A 15,422-nucleotide genomic window follows, 5' to 3' on the forward strand; every position below is an offset into this window, starting at 1 on the left:
CCCCATTTACTAACAGAATCTGTTTCAACAAAACAAAGTAATTCCACGGTTAAAACTTCTGTGGTAACTTAGACAAAACTGAACTGGGTTTAGTGTTCTATTGGCTGCACCATATCCCAGTTCCTAGCATCAAGGTGTTGCTATGATTTGCTTGTATGACTGTGCTTGTGTTTAAAGGAAAGCTGCAGTGATTGAGCTTTTCTGTTGCCTTTTTTAGTTACAGAACAATGCAGTGAAACACAGTCTTTCCTATATTGTGCTGGTAAGAACTCAAACTGAATACACACAATTTCTCTCTCTAATTCTAATAATTGTTCTAATAGGAAACACTGTGTGATGACCTGTTTCTTCTTAAGTATTTTTTCCTTCAAGCCCATACATGCTAGTGACAGTTCCATTTCCTACTTGTCTCATTTACGTATTACTGCTTGTGATTTGGATCAAGTGACTGTAAACGATCTTACACTCCTGCAGTTTTCAATTGAAAGCAAACTATGCTGTCTCTTCCTTTCTGTAAAATTAACCACACAGAAGTGCATGACTACATTTGTTAATGTGACGTTAATTGGTTTTTCCTTCTATGTTTGCGATGCTCTCCAGCTCTAATTGAAGAACCTCCAAAAGAGGTAGTATTGAAGACAAGTGGCGACGCAAGCATGCACGAAAGTTTTTCTTCTCAGTCCTTTCAAATGGCTGCTTCTAAACAAGAGGCTTCATTCAGCAGTTTCAGCAGTAGCAGCATGACTGAAATGAAATTTGCAAGCATGTCTGCCAAAAGCATGTCCTCCATGAAAGAATCCTTTGTAGAGATGAGCTCCAGCAGTATTATGGGGAAATCTAGTATGGCTCAACTGGAGAGTTCAACTAGTAAAATGCTTAAATCAGGTCTGAGAGGTGAGCAATTCAATTACTAGTAGAGTTAGCGCTTCAGATGCCCTGAAGTAGTTCTCAGAGTAAACCTGCTGCGTGGCTTAGTGGAAACAGACTAACTTGGTATTTCTTCTTCTGTTTTGTAAAGGAGCACCACCCAAAATTGAAGCTCTCCCATCCGATATCAGCATTGATGAAGGAAAAGTTCTCACACTCTCTTGTGCCTTTTCGGGTGAACCTGCTCCTGAAATAACATGGTACTGCAGAGGGAAAAAGATTACCAGCCAGGACCAGCAAGGCAGATTCCACATTGAAACAAGTGAAGATCTAACCACCCTAATCATCATGGATGTCCAGAAGAACGACGGTGGTCTTTACACCCTGAATTTAGGAAACGAACATGGTACCGATTCTGCCACTGTGAATATTAATATTCGATCAATTTAGAAAGCTTGATCTGTATTATTTACACTTGTCTTTTTACAAGTGATTCATATATGGACTGAAATATCTGATCTGTAAATATAAAAAAATATTTTTGTACCTACCTGAATGAGACAAAAGTCCAGATTTATACGTTATGACTTATAGTCATTATTGACCTAAGAATTTTAAACACTTTTTTCACTGTCATGTACATACTGTATATAGCCGAAGTTAACGGTTATGAAGTTTTGTACCATTTATTTTATGACATTTTGAAACGTAACTTTTGGAACTAACAGTTGGTAGGAGAAAGTTTCCTAGCAAACGACTACCCTACTCAACATCCACCTAATTTTTGTGCCTCAACTCATTGTTGATGTCTAAGAATGCCTCAACAGGTAGAGAGGCTCCCTGTTGAAGATGATTACCTATACCTAAGAGATGATACTGTGCATAGTACTTACTTCCTACATGCACAAATATTTATGTTGAATCAGAAATGTAAGGCATTGGTGATGTTTGCAATTACCCTCCTGTAAGCCTTGCTTTAATGTTTTACATTGGATCTGATTATGTCATAATTTCCATACCTGACTGACAATTTTTGGGCAAAGTGCAAGCGGCCAGCACTTTGTTCACCCACTGTCTGTGTACCGTTTCTGACACACTGATTGCCTGAATAGCTTTTAAAAAGTAACATCACCTGGCCATCCCCTTAATTAACAAAGCTATTTAGGTACTCATGTGCAGCAGCAGTACCCCCTCTCGGAGGTTCGTAGGATGCAGTGATTGAGTTTGTGTGGTAGTACTAGACACCCAGTAGTCACTTGCAGGCAACTAAGCAATGAACCACAGTTTGAAAACAAACTGTTGTTATGACATCAAATACCGCTCTGCACTTCAATTTGCTTTAGTTCTCTTAATGTAGTAATAAATCTTGTTAGCTGTTGAACCTCCTTGAGATAGAATTGTTAATTTGAAATAAAGCATGCTTTCTGCACCATAAAATCTGCAACTCCTTGTTATTTATTTATTATGCTCTGTTTTTACAATGCCTGCACTACGCTACAGAAAAAGAGATGCTGAAAGAAAAGTCTGGGTAGAAATGCAGTTCTCCAAGGATGTAAACCATGTAGCTAGCTGTTAAAAATCCAGCTGTGTATGAGAAAGAGCCTGGCCACCAGCAAGATAGCCTTAGAAAGAGCCAGACTTTAAAAAACAAAACCATTTCTTCATAGGTGGTTCATTGACAAGGGATAAGTTTTAGCACATGCCCAGGCATTTACGCTGTACCTTAAGTGAACTTCCAAGCCTTCCACTACATCCTACATGGATAAATTGCTAATCTCTCTTCTTTATAGCTGGTCTCTGCTGAAAGTAAGCAGTTAAAAACCCAGCTACTGCCTCATTTTTTTGGCAGCTGCAACTAGCATAGACTAGTTGTCTCTAATTGCCTGGACCTACAAGTTCTCACCTCCCATGAATAATTAAGGGCTCATCAGTTCTTCACTACTCAGGTCAGCTGACATGACATATCCACAGGAGCAAAGCTGGGGGAGGGGGCTGGAAATCACAAATCACATGCAAGCGGGTCACAATTTTGGTTATCTGTGGGAAAAGAGTATCAAAGGAGCAAATCTGCTTCTAGAATTCACTCTGGTCAGTAGAAAAAGCTTGAGAGCAAATATGCTCAGAGCAATGCAATACTGCTTCAGGAGAGGGACAATTCTCTGAAGGGAGGCAGTAGCATTAGTTAGGAACACTCTCCAACACTGTGACTCCCAGCATAAAAAAAAATTCAATTTTGTCAGAAGTAGCAAAGCAGGTACTATGTTTAAAAACCTATTTGAAAAAAAAGCAAACAAAACCTCACTATAGAAGCAGACTTTTTTTTTTTTTTTTAGCGAGTAAGTAGTAGGCTACAAAGCTGTTACCCCCACTCCGAGCAGCAGTGGCCAGAGCAGCAGGAAAGGGCAGGCACCAGTGGCGGGGGCAGCAGCAGCAGATCTGAGGACTGGTTTTAGTGTCCTTGCCCCTGTTTTTCGAAAGGAAGCACAAGGGTGTGCCAAGACTCCAGAGCCAATGAGATGTGCCGACATCATGGGAGGAATACACCAATGGCTGGCTGACGTGTCTATTTTCTCTCCTCTGCTGTGCATGCTCAGTTTTCAGGGTCAGACAAGATGGAGTGTGCTTTGGGACAAAAGCAAAGGTAAAGATCTTCAGCAGAGATCCTCAGGAAGGCAACTGTGGTGCTACATAAACCCCCTGTAAGCAGTAACTTCCTCTTCTAGATCTGGAACTCTTAGGTTCACCCCTCAAAGCAGTTAGTAAAGAAATGCCTGTCATGGGCAGGTTTCACATCATGAACTCTTTTAAAGCAGAATGATCACAGACTGGTAGGGGTTGGAAGGGACCTCTGGGGATCATCGAGTCCAGTCCCCTGGTTAAGGCAGGTTTGCCTAAAGCATGCTGCACAGGAACACGTCCAGGTGGGCGAGGATGAGTAACAACATTTACAAAAAAACCCTTTTTCAGACACAGGCATTCCCTTCATTAAGGTATTACACCCTTTTAGAAAGCTAGGGACTGCCCTAACAGAAACAACATTTCATTTCAATGCTTAAACTGATGGTAGCGTAAAATGCAAAACTCAAGTTTACAGTTTGTGAAAATACACAAATAGCTGTGCTTTTAAATACATTTTAAATTTTTTCTAGGCAGAAGCAACCTCTGAAGTATTCCTACCACAAAGATTGCTTTCTCGGGGAGGGGTGGGGGGGGGGGAAGTCATGCTGACTTACTCTACACTAAGTGGAAAGAAATACAAACATTAATTTTCAGCATTTTAAAGCCCCTGAATGTTGTAATCTCAGTTTTCACAAATCTCCAATAATTCACTGACCACCTGATCATTAATTCTTTAGAGTACATGCTGATAAGGCATTTAAGCACGTATTTCTAATCTGATGTTTGAGACTTCAGAGATACAACTCGGCAAGTAGAAGTTACCACTTTTACATACTAAACGTATGTAGTAGGCTTATATTCTTCAGCTGATAAATATTATTTTAAAAATCAGTTTCAGCTTGATCTCTTCAGAAGCAAGTGAAATCAAAACTAGAAGTACTAATTACACATTTTATGCTGCGATTTAGCTCCCATTCTCCACCAGAAGGAGTAATGATACAATTGGGCATTTCTGATAAGCTCTCCCCTAAGCCTGGAAATGAAAATGTAAGAGCATCCACATTTGTTTTTCTTAGTACACGTTGGTCATTGTGATTCAGCCAGCTAAGCATCATTTGCATAAACAATGTTTTAGCTCCAGCTGCCACTAGTATGACAGCATATCATCTTCACTGATTTCACTGAAATACATTTTTGGATTTTTGCCACAGAGTTTGGCACAGGTTACACATATGCAAAGCCATCACTCCCAGCTTTAGTGACACAGAGGAACCCAAAACAGTGCTGAAGTAATTACATGCAAATTTGTGCTTGACCCTAATCATAGCAACCTTTGTCTAAACAATCCTATCTGCCATGGTATTTAACATTATTACTTCCTGCTACATGCACTGATCAGTCTCAGAGGTTTTTTGCACGAAGTGTCATCCAAACTCTTTTACTCCAATAGCAGCTGAAAGCCAGAAAAAGATACCTGTTAATGTGACACTGCACAAGCTGGCAGAAACCTCAGTGAAATTTCAAAAAGCAGCTCTAAGACGGCATATAAGACAACACTCGCATTGCAATATGCAGTTTACTTCTCTGGCCATCTTTTTTAATACTTGTTTTTACAATTGTCGCAAGTGTCATACAGAACACATTAAAGCAAACATTCAGAAAAAATTGTACAAGCATGTGTGTGGCTGATACACAGGTGGAAATGGTAGTTGCATGAAAACTGACAGAACTGAGCACAAATGACAGCTCTGAGCTGGTATCCACAAATAACTGTACTTGTACGAACCACTCCATTTGACCCTGATACAATGGTTTATAAATTAGTATTTTATATATGGGCAAATGCTCATACGTTTTTCCTCAACATATGGACCTATTTTGAATTAGATAAATCACCATTTCAGAAATTTATAAGGAAAGCTTCCACTTCATTTCCTCCAGTCCTTTCCAGCCTGCTTCAAAAACACCGAATTATTCATATAAACAAAAGGAAGAGTAGTTCAACCAAATTAAAGACGACCTGATTATAAAAACAGATTTTGGTATGCGCTTGAGTGCAAAACCCCTGTACATTTATCTAACAATTGTGTAAATCAAAACCAATAAATGGCTTGCTTAAAGTGCTCTACAGCTAAGACTTTACAGACCAAGTTTATCCCTAAATTAATAACCCCCAAAGCCCCAAAAGCTTGCAATGCTAATACTAGCAACCTTCTGGACCAAGGAGCTAGTAGGCACTGTTACACTATATTACTCATTAATTATCATCATCAAGAGAGTCAGACACCAATCTCAGTTAATACAAATTTATACTGATGTAACTGAGAGACGAATCCACCTCCTGGTTTATACCATCCTCAAATGATATAAAGGAGTCACAAAAACAGAAGCTCCCTTTTGTATAAATATGCCATAAATAAAATATATATAGATACAAATACTCATTACAACAGCAGCTTAATGGTCTAATATTTCAGCTCATGCTTTTATACTTTGCTAAAAACGTATCTTAAGTGAGCACATTAAACCTTAACAGTGCTGCATTAGCTTCTTGTGATGCTACACACCCTAGAAACAATTTATGCACATTTTCAAGCCTTTAGTACATCTTTAGTAGTGAAAAGTAGGTAGAAATTTTTGATGCAAAAAATAATAAATAAATAAAAATTATTAAATATCCAATGTTTGGTAGAAATGCTTCATATTAAGCTATTTTTACACATCTGTTTAGAAAAATACACTAAATACTTCTACTTTCATTGGCTAAAAATAAGGACCTGATTATGTATATCCTTGTGTTTTTAGAGAAGGCAATGTCGATTACCATCAAGCCGCTAGAGTAGACCCAGTAGTGCTCATTCCCACAGCCCTTACACAGGCAAAAAAAAGCCCTTTCAGGGCTAATCACAGCTCCTGGTGGATGACCTGGTACAAATGACCAAGAGGCCCATGGCACAAGTTGCATTTTCTCCAAAAAACATTAAACCTTTTTGCTGAAGTTTATAACCTGAAGATTTACCAATATATCAATCAGATCTTCACACTTTTTTTAAAAGATCTACATTTAGAAATGTGGATGCTTATCTGTTAAGCCATCATTTGTTCAAAAAAACCGCACATTCAAGATGTGAAATATTAGGAAAATACTCTTGCAAATAAACTATACAAAGATAAAATACACTTCAAAGATAGTTTTTATGTTATTCTATAAAGTGCAGAGAAATCCTTCTAAAAAGGGAAATTACTACTTCCTATAACAACAGTATAATTACAGCAGCTTTTGCATAGCATTATTTATAGAAAATTGAATACTTTCAGTTTCTTCAGGAAGAAAAAGATGAAAGAGTCTCTTCAGGTTCAGATCCTTCCTTCGATACTGATCTGTTTTCTTCAGGAATGGTTGATGATACCAGATCTCCGTTGACAGCACTTCTAGAACACTGAGCAGATCCTATGAAGATACATAAGTGTTTAATTTTCAGCCCCCAAAACCTTCATCCAATCCATCAGTTATTCTATTTGCTGTTTCCTATACAAAAGCAATCAGAATCACAATTACTCTGGACTTCTTAGCATGCCCAAGGATGACAGCTACGAAGAATGCTCAGCTAGTATAAGTCAAATATTTTTGTTTTTAATACACAATAATTTTTACATTATGAAGGACAATAATCTGTGAGGTGCAGACATATTCTGTATAAGGAACAGATGACATTTTTATTTAAAGAACTGATGCATATATAAGCATTTAATTAAAACATTTTCTATTATTAAAATGAAATGCATGTCATACTGCAAGTTGGGCATAGCTAGGCTACCTGACAGGAAAGAGAAAGAACTAAGATAACTGGAAGGTAGCAGAAGGAGTGTCTAACACGGTAAAAAAAAAAAAAAAAAAAAAAAAAAAAAAAAAAAAAAACCAAACCCAGAAACTGAGCTAGAAGCTACATAGCGAGGTACCCAAAAAGCCTGGTATTAGCAGAAACACGCAAGACAGAGACTCTTCTCAGCAGTCCTGAAAAGAGTCCGACTGAGTAACCAACACTAGAAGGTCCAGATGGTAAAAAGAGCCTTGCATTACAGGAAGCTAGACTGATGGGCACCTACACTGGCAATGAGACATAGAATAGGATCTAAACTAAGTTTATTAGCTTGGGACACGTGCTGGCATAGCCTGTGCTGGTGGCAGATGAGTGCGGTGAAAGAGGTGGTCACCCTGCAACACGTGAGCATCACAGAACCAAGCAAATGGTGTGGAAGTGCGAATACTTGCTTCATGATAGAATGTAAAGCATTAGTATGTCTTTGTAGGTACTCTGGGCTTTCAGCAATGCACAGACCTCAGGTTTTTTCAATCCAAGCGAGAAACTAGGCACTCCAAAAGGAAGCAAGGCTAAACCACAATTAGTCAAGAACAGCTAGTCAAGTTAAAGTGGTGTTCTCTGTTCTCCAGGGCTCAGTATTGGGGCTTGTCTCTTTAACATCTTTATCAATGATCTGGATGAGGGGATCGAGTGCACCCTCAGTCAGTTTGTGTATGACACCAAGCTGGGAGGATGTGCCAATCTGCTTGAAGGTAGAGAAGCTCCACAGAGGGATCTGGACAGGCTGAATCAATGGGCTGAGGCCAATTGTATGAAATTCAACAAGGCCAAGTGCCAGGTCTTGAACCTGGGTCGTAACAACCCCCATGGCAATGCTACAGGCTTGGGGAAGAGTGGCCAGAAGGATGCCTGGTGAAAAAGGACAACAGGGGTGTTGACTATTGAATATGAGCAAGCAGTGTGCCCAGGTGACCAAGAAGGCCAACGGCATCCTGGATTCTATCCGAAATAGTGTGGCCATCAGGAGTAGGGAAGGGATTGTTCCCCTGTGCTCAGCTCTGGTGAGGCTGCAGCTTGAATACTGTGCTCAGTTTTGGGCCCATCACTACAAGGACACTGAGTTGCTAGAGCGTGCCCAGAGAAGGGCAACGAAGCTGGTGAAGAGTTTAGAGAACAAGTCCTGTGAGAAATGGCTGAGGGAACTGGTGTTGTTTAGTCTGGAGAAGGCTAAGGGGTGACCTCACCACTCTATAACTACCTGAAAGGAGGCTGTAGTGAGTTGGGAGTTGGTCTCTTCTGCCAAATAACAAGTGATACGACGAGAGGAAATGGCCTCAAGTTGCACCAGGGGAGGTTTCAGTTGGATATTAGGAAGAAATTTTTTACAGAAAGGGTTTTGAAGCATTGGAACAGGCTGCCCAGGGCAGCGGTGGAGTCCCCATCCCTGGAGGTATTTAATGAAATATAGATGTGGTGCTGAGGGACATGGACCTGGCAGTGCTGGGTTAACGGTTAGTCTTGATTATCTTAAAGGTCTTTTCCAACCAAAATGATTTTATGATTCTGTGAAAGTCTCCCTGAGAGGAGTTAGGACAGAGTCAAAATGGCAGCAGGATTCAAAAGGAAAAATCACAGATGATCTGGTTACTACCTACTAACTCTGTAGGCCCATCTAACCAGCAGGGAACATAATTTTGTAATTTAGCGGGGTTGTTTTTACTTATTATTGGCAAGGCTGCACTCTTTCTCAACTGTGCTGCTCTCCAAAAACAGCAAGCAACCACTGAAACGAACTATCTTTCTGCAATGCACTGGGTGGAAATTACTCCCTGCTACTCACAGAAAGGAGAATTTGTTTTGTGATAACAAGCAGGTGGCAAACAACAGTATTCTACACTGCTTAGCAGAACATCGTTCACATATTCTATTAGTACAAACATCCCTTCACCTTGCCAACAGTACCGCTGATTTCAGTACAACTACTCCAGCTGTTAAGATCCTTTTCAACATGAATGAAAGACATCAAAAGTCAGCCACATAACAAACTAAAGTTATAATACAGGAATCTTACAGTCAAAACTTTGAGTAACTATGAAAACTTCCGTCCTCCTGCTGATATCAGAGCTAGAGCAGCTGCTGTAAACAGGAAGATACAAAAAAACCCCCACCCATCTTCCAAACTTACTCCGAGAATCTTCAAAGGGACTATCACTGTAAGATTCTGTATCTGAGTATGTTCTTCTGCGCCGCTGTGAAAATCTGTGAAGGGATAAAATTGGTTCTTTCATAGAGAGATTATTCCTACAAAAGAAATGAGATCTATTAGTAAGCATAATATGTAACAACTCACCAAAACTTAATATACATAAAAATAAATTTTGATGCTGTGATCAAACTTCTAGTATCAACTGTTTTTCACTATGCTAAACTAAAAATGGCAGTCAACAGAACATTCTTAATTTTCACAACTACAAAGCCTGAAAATGGAAATACTTTAATACAACCTTTACACGTAGAAGAAAATAACTCAAGAATCGGAAATACTGACTCAGAAAGAACGTTAGTATTTCAAGCTCTATGTCTAATTTCATGAACTTGTCAGAATAAGTCATTTGCATGAAGTTTCTAGCATGAAGAAATTTTTATAGCATGTTAGAGACAGCAGCTGCATTATTTGCCACAGTCACTGATAATCTGCACCCTTAGTTTTCAAAGTTAGATCAGTCTATGCTGTTTAATTTTTTTCCCCCCAAGCAAACAATTCTTCTCACATTTTGATTTTAATGCTAGCAGGTTCAGGGAGGTTCTCTGAGACATAAGAAAAAAGCTTTAAGAAATAGAAAATCACCTGTCTGAATAGCAAGGACCAGGGTGGCTAATGGAACGCTTCATCTAGAGGAAAAAAAAAATCCAAACAACAAACCACACCAAAAATGTCACAAAGTTGTAAGAATAATATGCATACCTACATTGATTTTTACTTTATTTACAGTGTCTACAAAGAGAGAAAGCAATCTTTTTAATTAAAAGCAAACCATTCGTAGTTAAAAATGTGATTTAACTATATGCAAACAGATGGATTGTTATAAGTTTTAAAGCATTCACGCAGGAAATAGTTTACTACAAAAAGTACTACCTAGTTGCTCTTTTGCTCCAAGGTTACTCACAAAGCCATCTGTTAATTGCTATGATACACAGAAATATCAAAACATTCTTCCACTATCAAATGCCAGTTTAAATTCCCCATTACACAATAAAGTCAAATCCTGCCTCTTGATTCCTTGTGGTTCTTCTGATATCACTGTCAAATCTCTATGCAAATCAAAGCAAGTTATTAGCTTAAAATAATAATTCTCAGCTTTGTAAGTAAACTGATTGAAGATAGAGACAAGAGATCAAGTGCAAAGTAAGGGATTTCCACAACAAAATCCCACAATACAGCTCATCTTGGAACCTATACATGTGATCGAGAAGACATTTAAGATGTCCTTCTAAGGGTAATAATCAGTAGTGAAGAGTTATGCAAGTGGTATCTCTACCATTATTTACCTTTTTGTTAAAAAAGGTCATGTTATATTAATACAAACATTCTGAATTATATACACTGAAAGATATGTTATCTTGCTGAAGCGCTTCAAGCCACAAGGCAGTTATCTGTTTGAACAGGAGGCAAGGTTGTGAAATTCTTAAGGTCAGTGTACAACTAGCATTCTAAAAACGAAAGAAGCAGTTGAACTGAGGAAAAGTTAAACCTCATTCATTTGAGATACCTCATTGTATTACAAATTATCACGTATGATAAATTACTCTCATTATGTAAAGGCCGGCAAATGAAGTCTGGGCACGGAAAATCATTGATTTATATTTAGGACCAGTACTGATCATAACAGTAAAGGTTACAACTGCTGACATCACAGCAGTAGCATAGTCTCCTGCCTTTCCTCCCTTCATCCAATCAACAATACAACACTTAGATAAAATAGTATTTCAAAATGTCTAAACCATTTGGACAGGTGATGGTGACACAGGAGAAACTAAGGGATCAGGGTGAGGCAGCTGGAACATTTCTGGCTTAAACTTGGCATTAGCAATCTTCACACATTCTTCAAGTGTTGTGATAAATGTATTACATGTGGCACTAAGCAAGGAAGAGGCTTCATTCATGTTCTGAAAATAAATGAAACAAGTATAAGCAAGAAAAAAGAAACTGAAAAGATGTAAATAAAACTCTGCCCCACCACCACTCCCTCACACACTAATCTCCCTCATTACCACTAAGGACTTCCATTTCCCATTTTATTTAATGAAATGTACACTTCCAGTGAGGTTAATTTAAGCAAATGTGACAGCATTGTAATTTCTTTTTGACACATGAATTTTTTTAGGTATCAGCCAACAATGCTGTCAGATTTTTACTGCTAAGCTTGTCTTGGAGTGACTAACAGCTATCAGGAGATCATTCAGTGAAACAAATAAATTGCAGCAGAACACGTCACTCTAGTGCAAGGAGCCTGCAGGCCAATTTCACCTTGCTGTAAACTGACAACTACTTGCTGTGTTGTGACTAAGCATCAAACTCTTGCTTTGCCCTAAGTGGACAACAATATTGTCCACAGAGTGCTCAAGAGTGTAAAGAATGAAGCCAATCATCATTTCCAGTACTAACTTTCCTTCAAAAGCAGAAATACTAGAATTTTACTTGTGCATATTCAGAGAGACTTAACTACACTGCAGGTTTCCAATACCTGTAACACTAGCTGTCACTGATAACAAAATGGAACACCCCAGGAAGTGAGGAACAGGCAAAAAGAGATTGTTTCAACTACTCTGTCCATAACAGAGAGGCAAAACAAGACAAATTATTGCATAACTCATATGGCAGCTCTTCTGGCCTTTTAACCAAACAGCTCAGTAACACAATTGCTTCCTAATGCACATTACAATTACAGTTATATCATCCAGGTACTTTACGCACAAGGACTCAACGTTTGACCTTAGGTTAAATCATTAGGGAGATGAATAAGGCATAAGATGTCAACTTGAGGTGTATTGTATAATTAGGTTCTCCTAATTCGCCATTCTAGAAATTCTGTACCTCAATGCTGGTAGGAGAGCGAGTCTCATCATGGTGAACAAATTCTTGTATCGTATGAACTTGCTGCATTAAAAGATCACAGTAGAGACGAAGTTCAGACATTTTGGTTTTAAGAGATTCATTGGTCTCGCTTATTTCTATAAAAAAAAAGAGGGAAATATCAATTTATTGCATACAGTGTATGCACACATTTAATTTTAAAGGAAAAGTGCTCAAAAATTAAAATAACAGTTTAAAACTTCACTTAAACTTTTGCTTAATTTTGAGGAAAATTGGATTCTGCAATGAAGCAGACAATAGGTTGTACTTTTGGATAACTGACGCTAATTCAGCGATGATTACAAAAGAGGCACATTACTAGGAAAGATAAAGTTGCAATCTTTCTTGACTGCAATGTAATGTAGAAAAGAAATAATGGATGAAATTCACACCCGTCAAGAGTGTTGTGTAAGTTGTTGTATTAAGCTATCCAAGAAAAATTATGGAAAAAACAATAGTAACCATTAAAAATAAAAAACCAACAGCAGAAATGAAATAGCTTCACAACACAACAGCTACAAAAAGTACGTTTGTTCTTGTAACGACAGTAAGTTGCTGGTATTTCAGCCTCTTAAGATACATGAAGTCAATGGAGGTGACCTCTAATTCAAACACAAAGGGTGAATTTACTGTATAGATGACTAGAAGTAATTACAATTTGTATTTAAAAACAGTAAGACTGACCCCCTACCACAATATTTGCACTATCATCACCTGAAAACAAGCATTTGAAAAAAATGGTAAGATTGTATGTGCTCTAGATAACACACATACCTTTTTCTTTTTTTGTTCTGCTATCTGCTAAACAGGCTTTTGCACTCCCCAGTGCTACCAGCCATCTTTGCCTTTCGGCTGCATTAACTGCTTTCATATAGAAATGCTGTTCCCCTGGGATGATTAGCTCCATTCTTGTGTTGTCTGTTGCATGAACTTATGGTAGAGGAGAAAAAAAACAATTTTCAAAAAAACCAACTCAGAAACAATTATTTATTATACTGATCAAAGTATTTTAAAATGTTTATTATAACCCTACAGTAATACAGTAAATCACAACGTATCACTGCTAAACAAAAGAACAACCAAACTGCTCAACCTTTCTTCCCAGCATGCCTTCAAGCCAATAGGTAGGAACACAAGAACAGTGGCCAGACTCAAGTACAATGAGGTTCCCCTTCTGCATTAACAATTCACTGCACATGAATCTGTAATAACTGTTGCATTCCAAACCCAATTTATACATGGCAAACTGAAGAGTTTTGTTGCAAGTACAAGTATTTACAGAGGATTAGGCTGAAGACTTAAATAATCTGCCTTCTACATGAAATCTTGCTTCAGGTCAGAATCCTAGAACCTAGAACTCAAGTGGATTTTGTTTACAGTCTGTTATATTCAGTATGACATCTTTAACTGTATACTCTGCTAACTTTCATGCATCAACTACAGGTCCCAGGGGACTTCAACTATTATCTTTTCTTCACCAAAAGAAAGATGGCAAGCAAAATTAATAATTGGAATGGCAAAAAAAAGTGTGTGTGTGGGGGGGGTGGGAAATGGGATCTTCCACTTTACATTGCCGGTTTCATCTACACCAAGAAAACAGTAGCAAAAAGGAGTTTCCACAGGAAAATACTTGGTGGCCCATGTAAAGTAAGATGTCCCACTCTTTAATATCCAAGTACCCATATCACGAGACCAGTCATCTGTGGTTATCTGGAAGGAGGTCAAGAGTTGAAAGCAATGGCGAGGAGCTAGACCATGCCTTGCTATTAGCTAAGGTGGTTGACCTATAGCTTAGAATATACTAAACTCAAAGTCTGACACAAACAGTTCACTTACTAACTCTAGTACATCCATCAGCTATGCAGGTGGGCAGCTGCTAACAACGACAAAAGTAAAAATAACTCAGGAAAACAAAAGACTAAGCATCCCTGGTTTATAAAAATCTCTGCTTTTGGGTCACTGCTGCTGCTTTTCTGAAAACCTAGCATTCATGATTCAGTCTCTCATCCCTGTTCATAAGAGGGAAAAGTGGTAGAACTAAATAACTAGCCAGGGTAACTTCAAGCATAAGCCACTTGCACATAACTGTTTAAAACAAAAGGAATTATGGTGAGTTCTTTATCTCAAAACAGAGTTCTAGCTGTCAAAAACATTTTTTCCTTGTCACCACTTCAGAATTCCCATTTATTATTATTTGTGAACTATGAAGCAGTCACATTGGACTACAGAAAAATAAAAACAGAGAAGGAAAAACACATGTTGGGTGATCTTTTCTATCTCCCTGGCAGCCAAAATTTCCTCAAGCAGAAATCTATTAATTCTTACCTTTTATTTCACACACATCCATCTTTATACTTCCTTTGCTGCCTTTGCAAACATCATCCTGTGAATCATAGTATGACAATATCCCATTGTCTAAAACAAACCACCGAGGCTGCCAACCTAGTGAGGTCAAAAATATGGAAAGGCAAGTTTAGTCTAATTACTAAACTGCGAAGCAAATTCAGCTCTTTGGCTGTTAAAACTTTTATAAAAAATACAAACATTAAGCTATTCTTGTAACACACCAGGAAGTAAACAATCTGTGCAGTCTTAAGACAAGAGTCGCTCTATAACTAGACTAGTATTATACGGATACGTCTCTCCCATTCTTTTTGGATGCAAGTATTTCAGTTTTCACTATACTCCATTGTAGTGCAAAATTAAATTTTAATTTAGCCATCAAGGAATCCTGTTTTGAAGGTTGGTAAGTTACACACCTCTGAAGAGCCCGTCTCATTTAAGCATATTTCTCAGGTAGATATTATTAAGATTGTAGGATCTTATTTCTGAGATACAAAAAAAAAGACTGATGTCACCAGCTGTTATGGTCTCCTCTGCCTACTGTATTTCAGTGAAAACTGTATTTCATACTTAACTACTGACACATCATTTTCTCTGGAAGTAGCATTGTGTGGGGATCCGAGACGTGGCTTACA

General features: G+C 38.2%; 2 protein-coding genes across 2 annotated transcripts in view; one reads left to right on the top strand and one right to left on the bottom strand.

The window, feature by feature from the left end:
• LOC104493866 (titin-like) overlaps positions 1-2,304 on the top strand; it is a gene marked incomplete at its 5' end in the record, with an annotated part of 15,233 nt that extends 12,929 nt beyond the window's left edge. The window contains 2 exons of the mRNA XM_010136628.1: positions 601-894; positions 1,019-2,304. Coding sequence (XP_010134930.1) covers positions 601-894; positions 1,019-1,317 — 593 coding nt within the window. The remainder of the gene's footprint in view (positions 1-600; positions 895-1,018) is intronic.
• Positions 2,305-6,460: 4,156 nt separating this feature from the next.
• Positions 6,461-14,886, bottom strand: PLEKHA3 (pleckstrin homology domain containing, family A (phosphoinositide binding specific) member 3; the record flags this gene model as incomplete). Its single annotated transcript, XM_010136629.1, has 7 exons — positions 6,461-6,937; positions 9,496-9,611; positions 10,159-10,202; positions 11,313-11,477; positions 12,406-12,542; positions 13,219-13,374; positions 14,770-14,886. Coding segments are annotated over 7 exons (863 nt in total), but the record flags the coding sequence as incomplete, so codon positions are not given.
• Positions 14,887-15,422: the final 536 nt, after the last annotated feature.

Source organism: Buceros rhinoceros, unplaced genomic scaffold (genome assembly GCF_000710305.1).
Source record: "Buceros rhinoceros silvestris isolate BGI_N320 unplaced genomic scaffold, ASM71030v1 scaffold2265, whole genome shotgun sequence".
Classification (NCBI taxonomy): Eukaryota; Metazoa; Chordata; class Aves; order Bucerotiformes; family Bucerotidae; genus Buceros; species Buceros rhinoceros.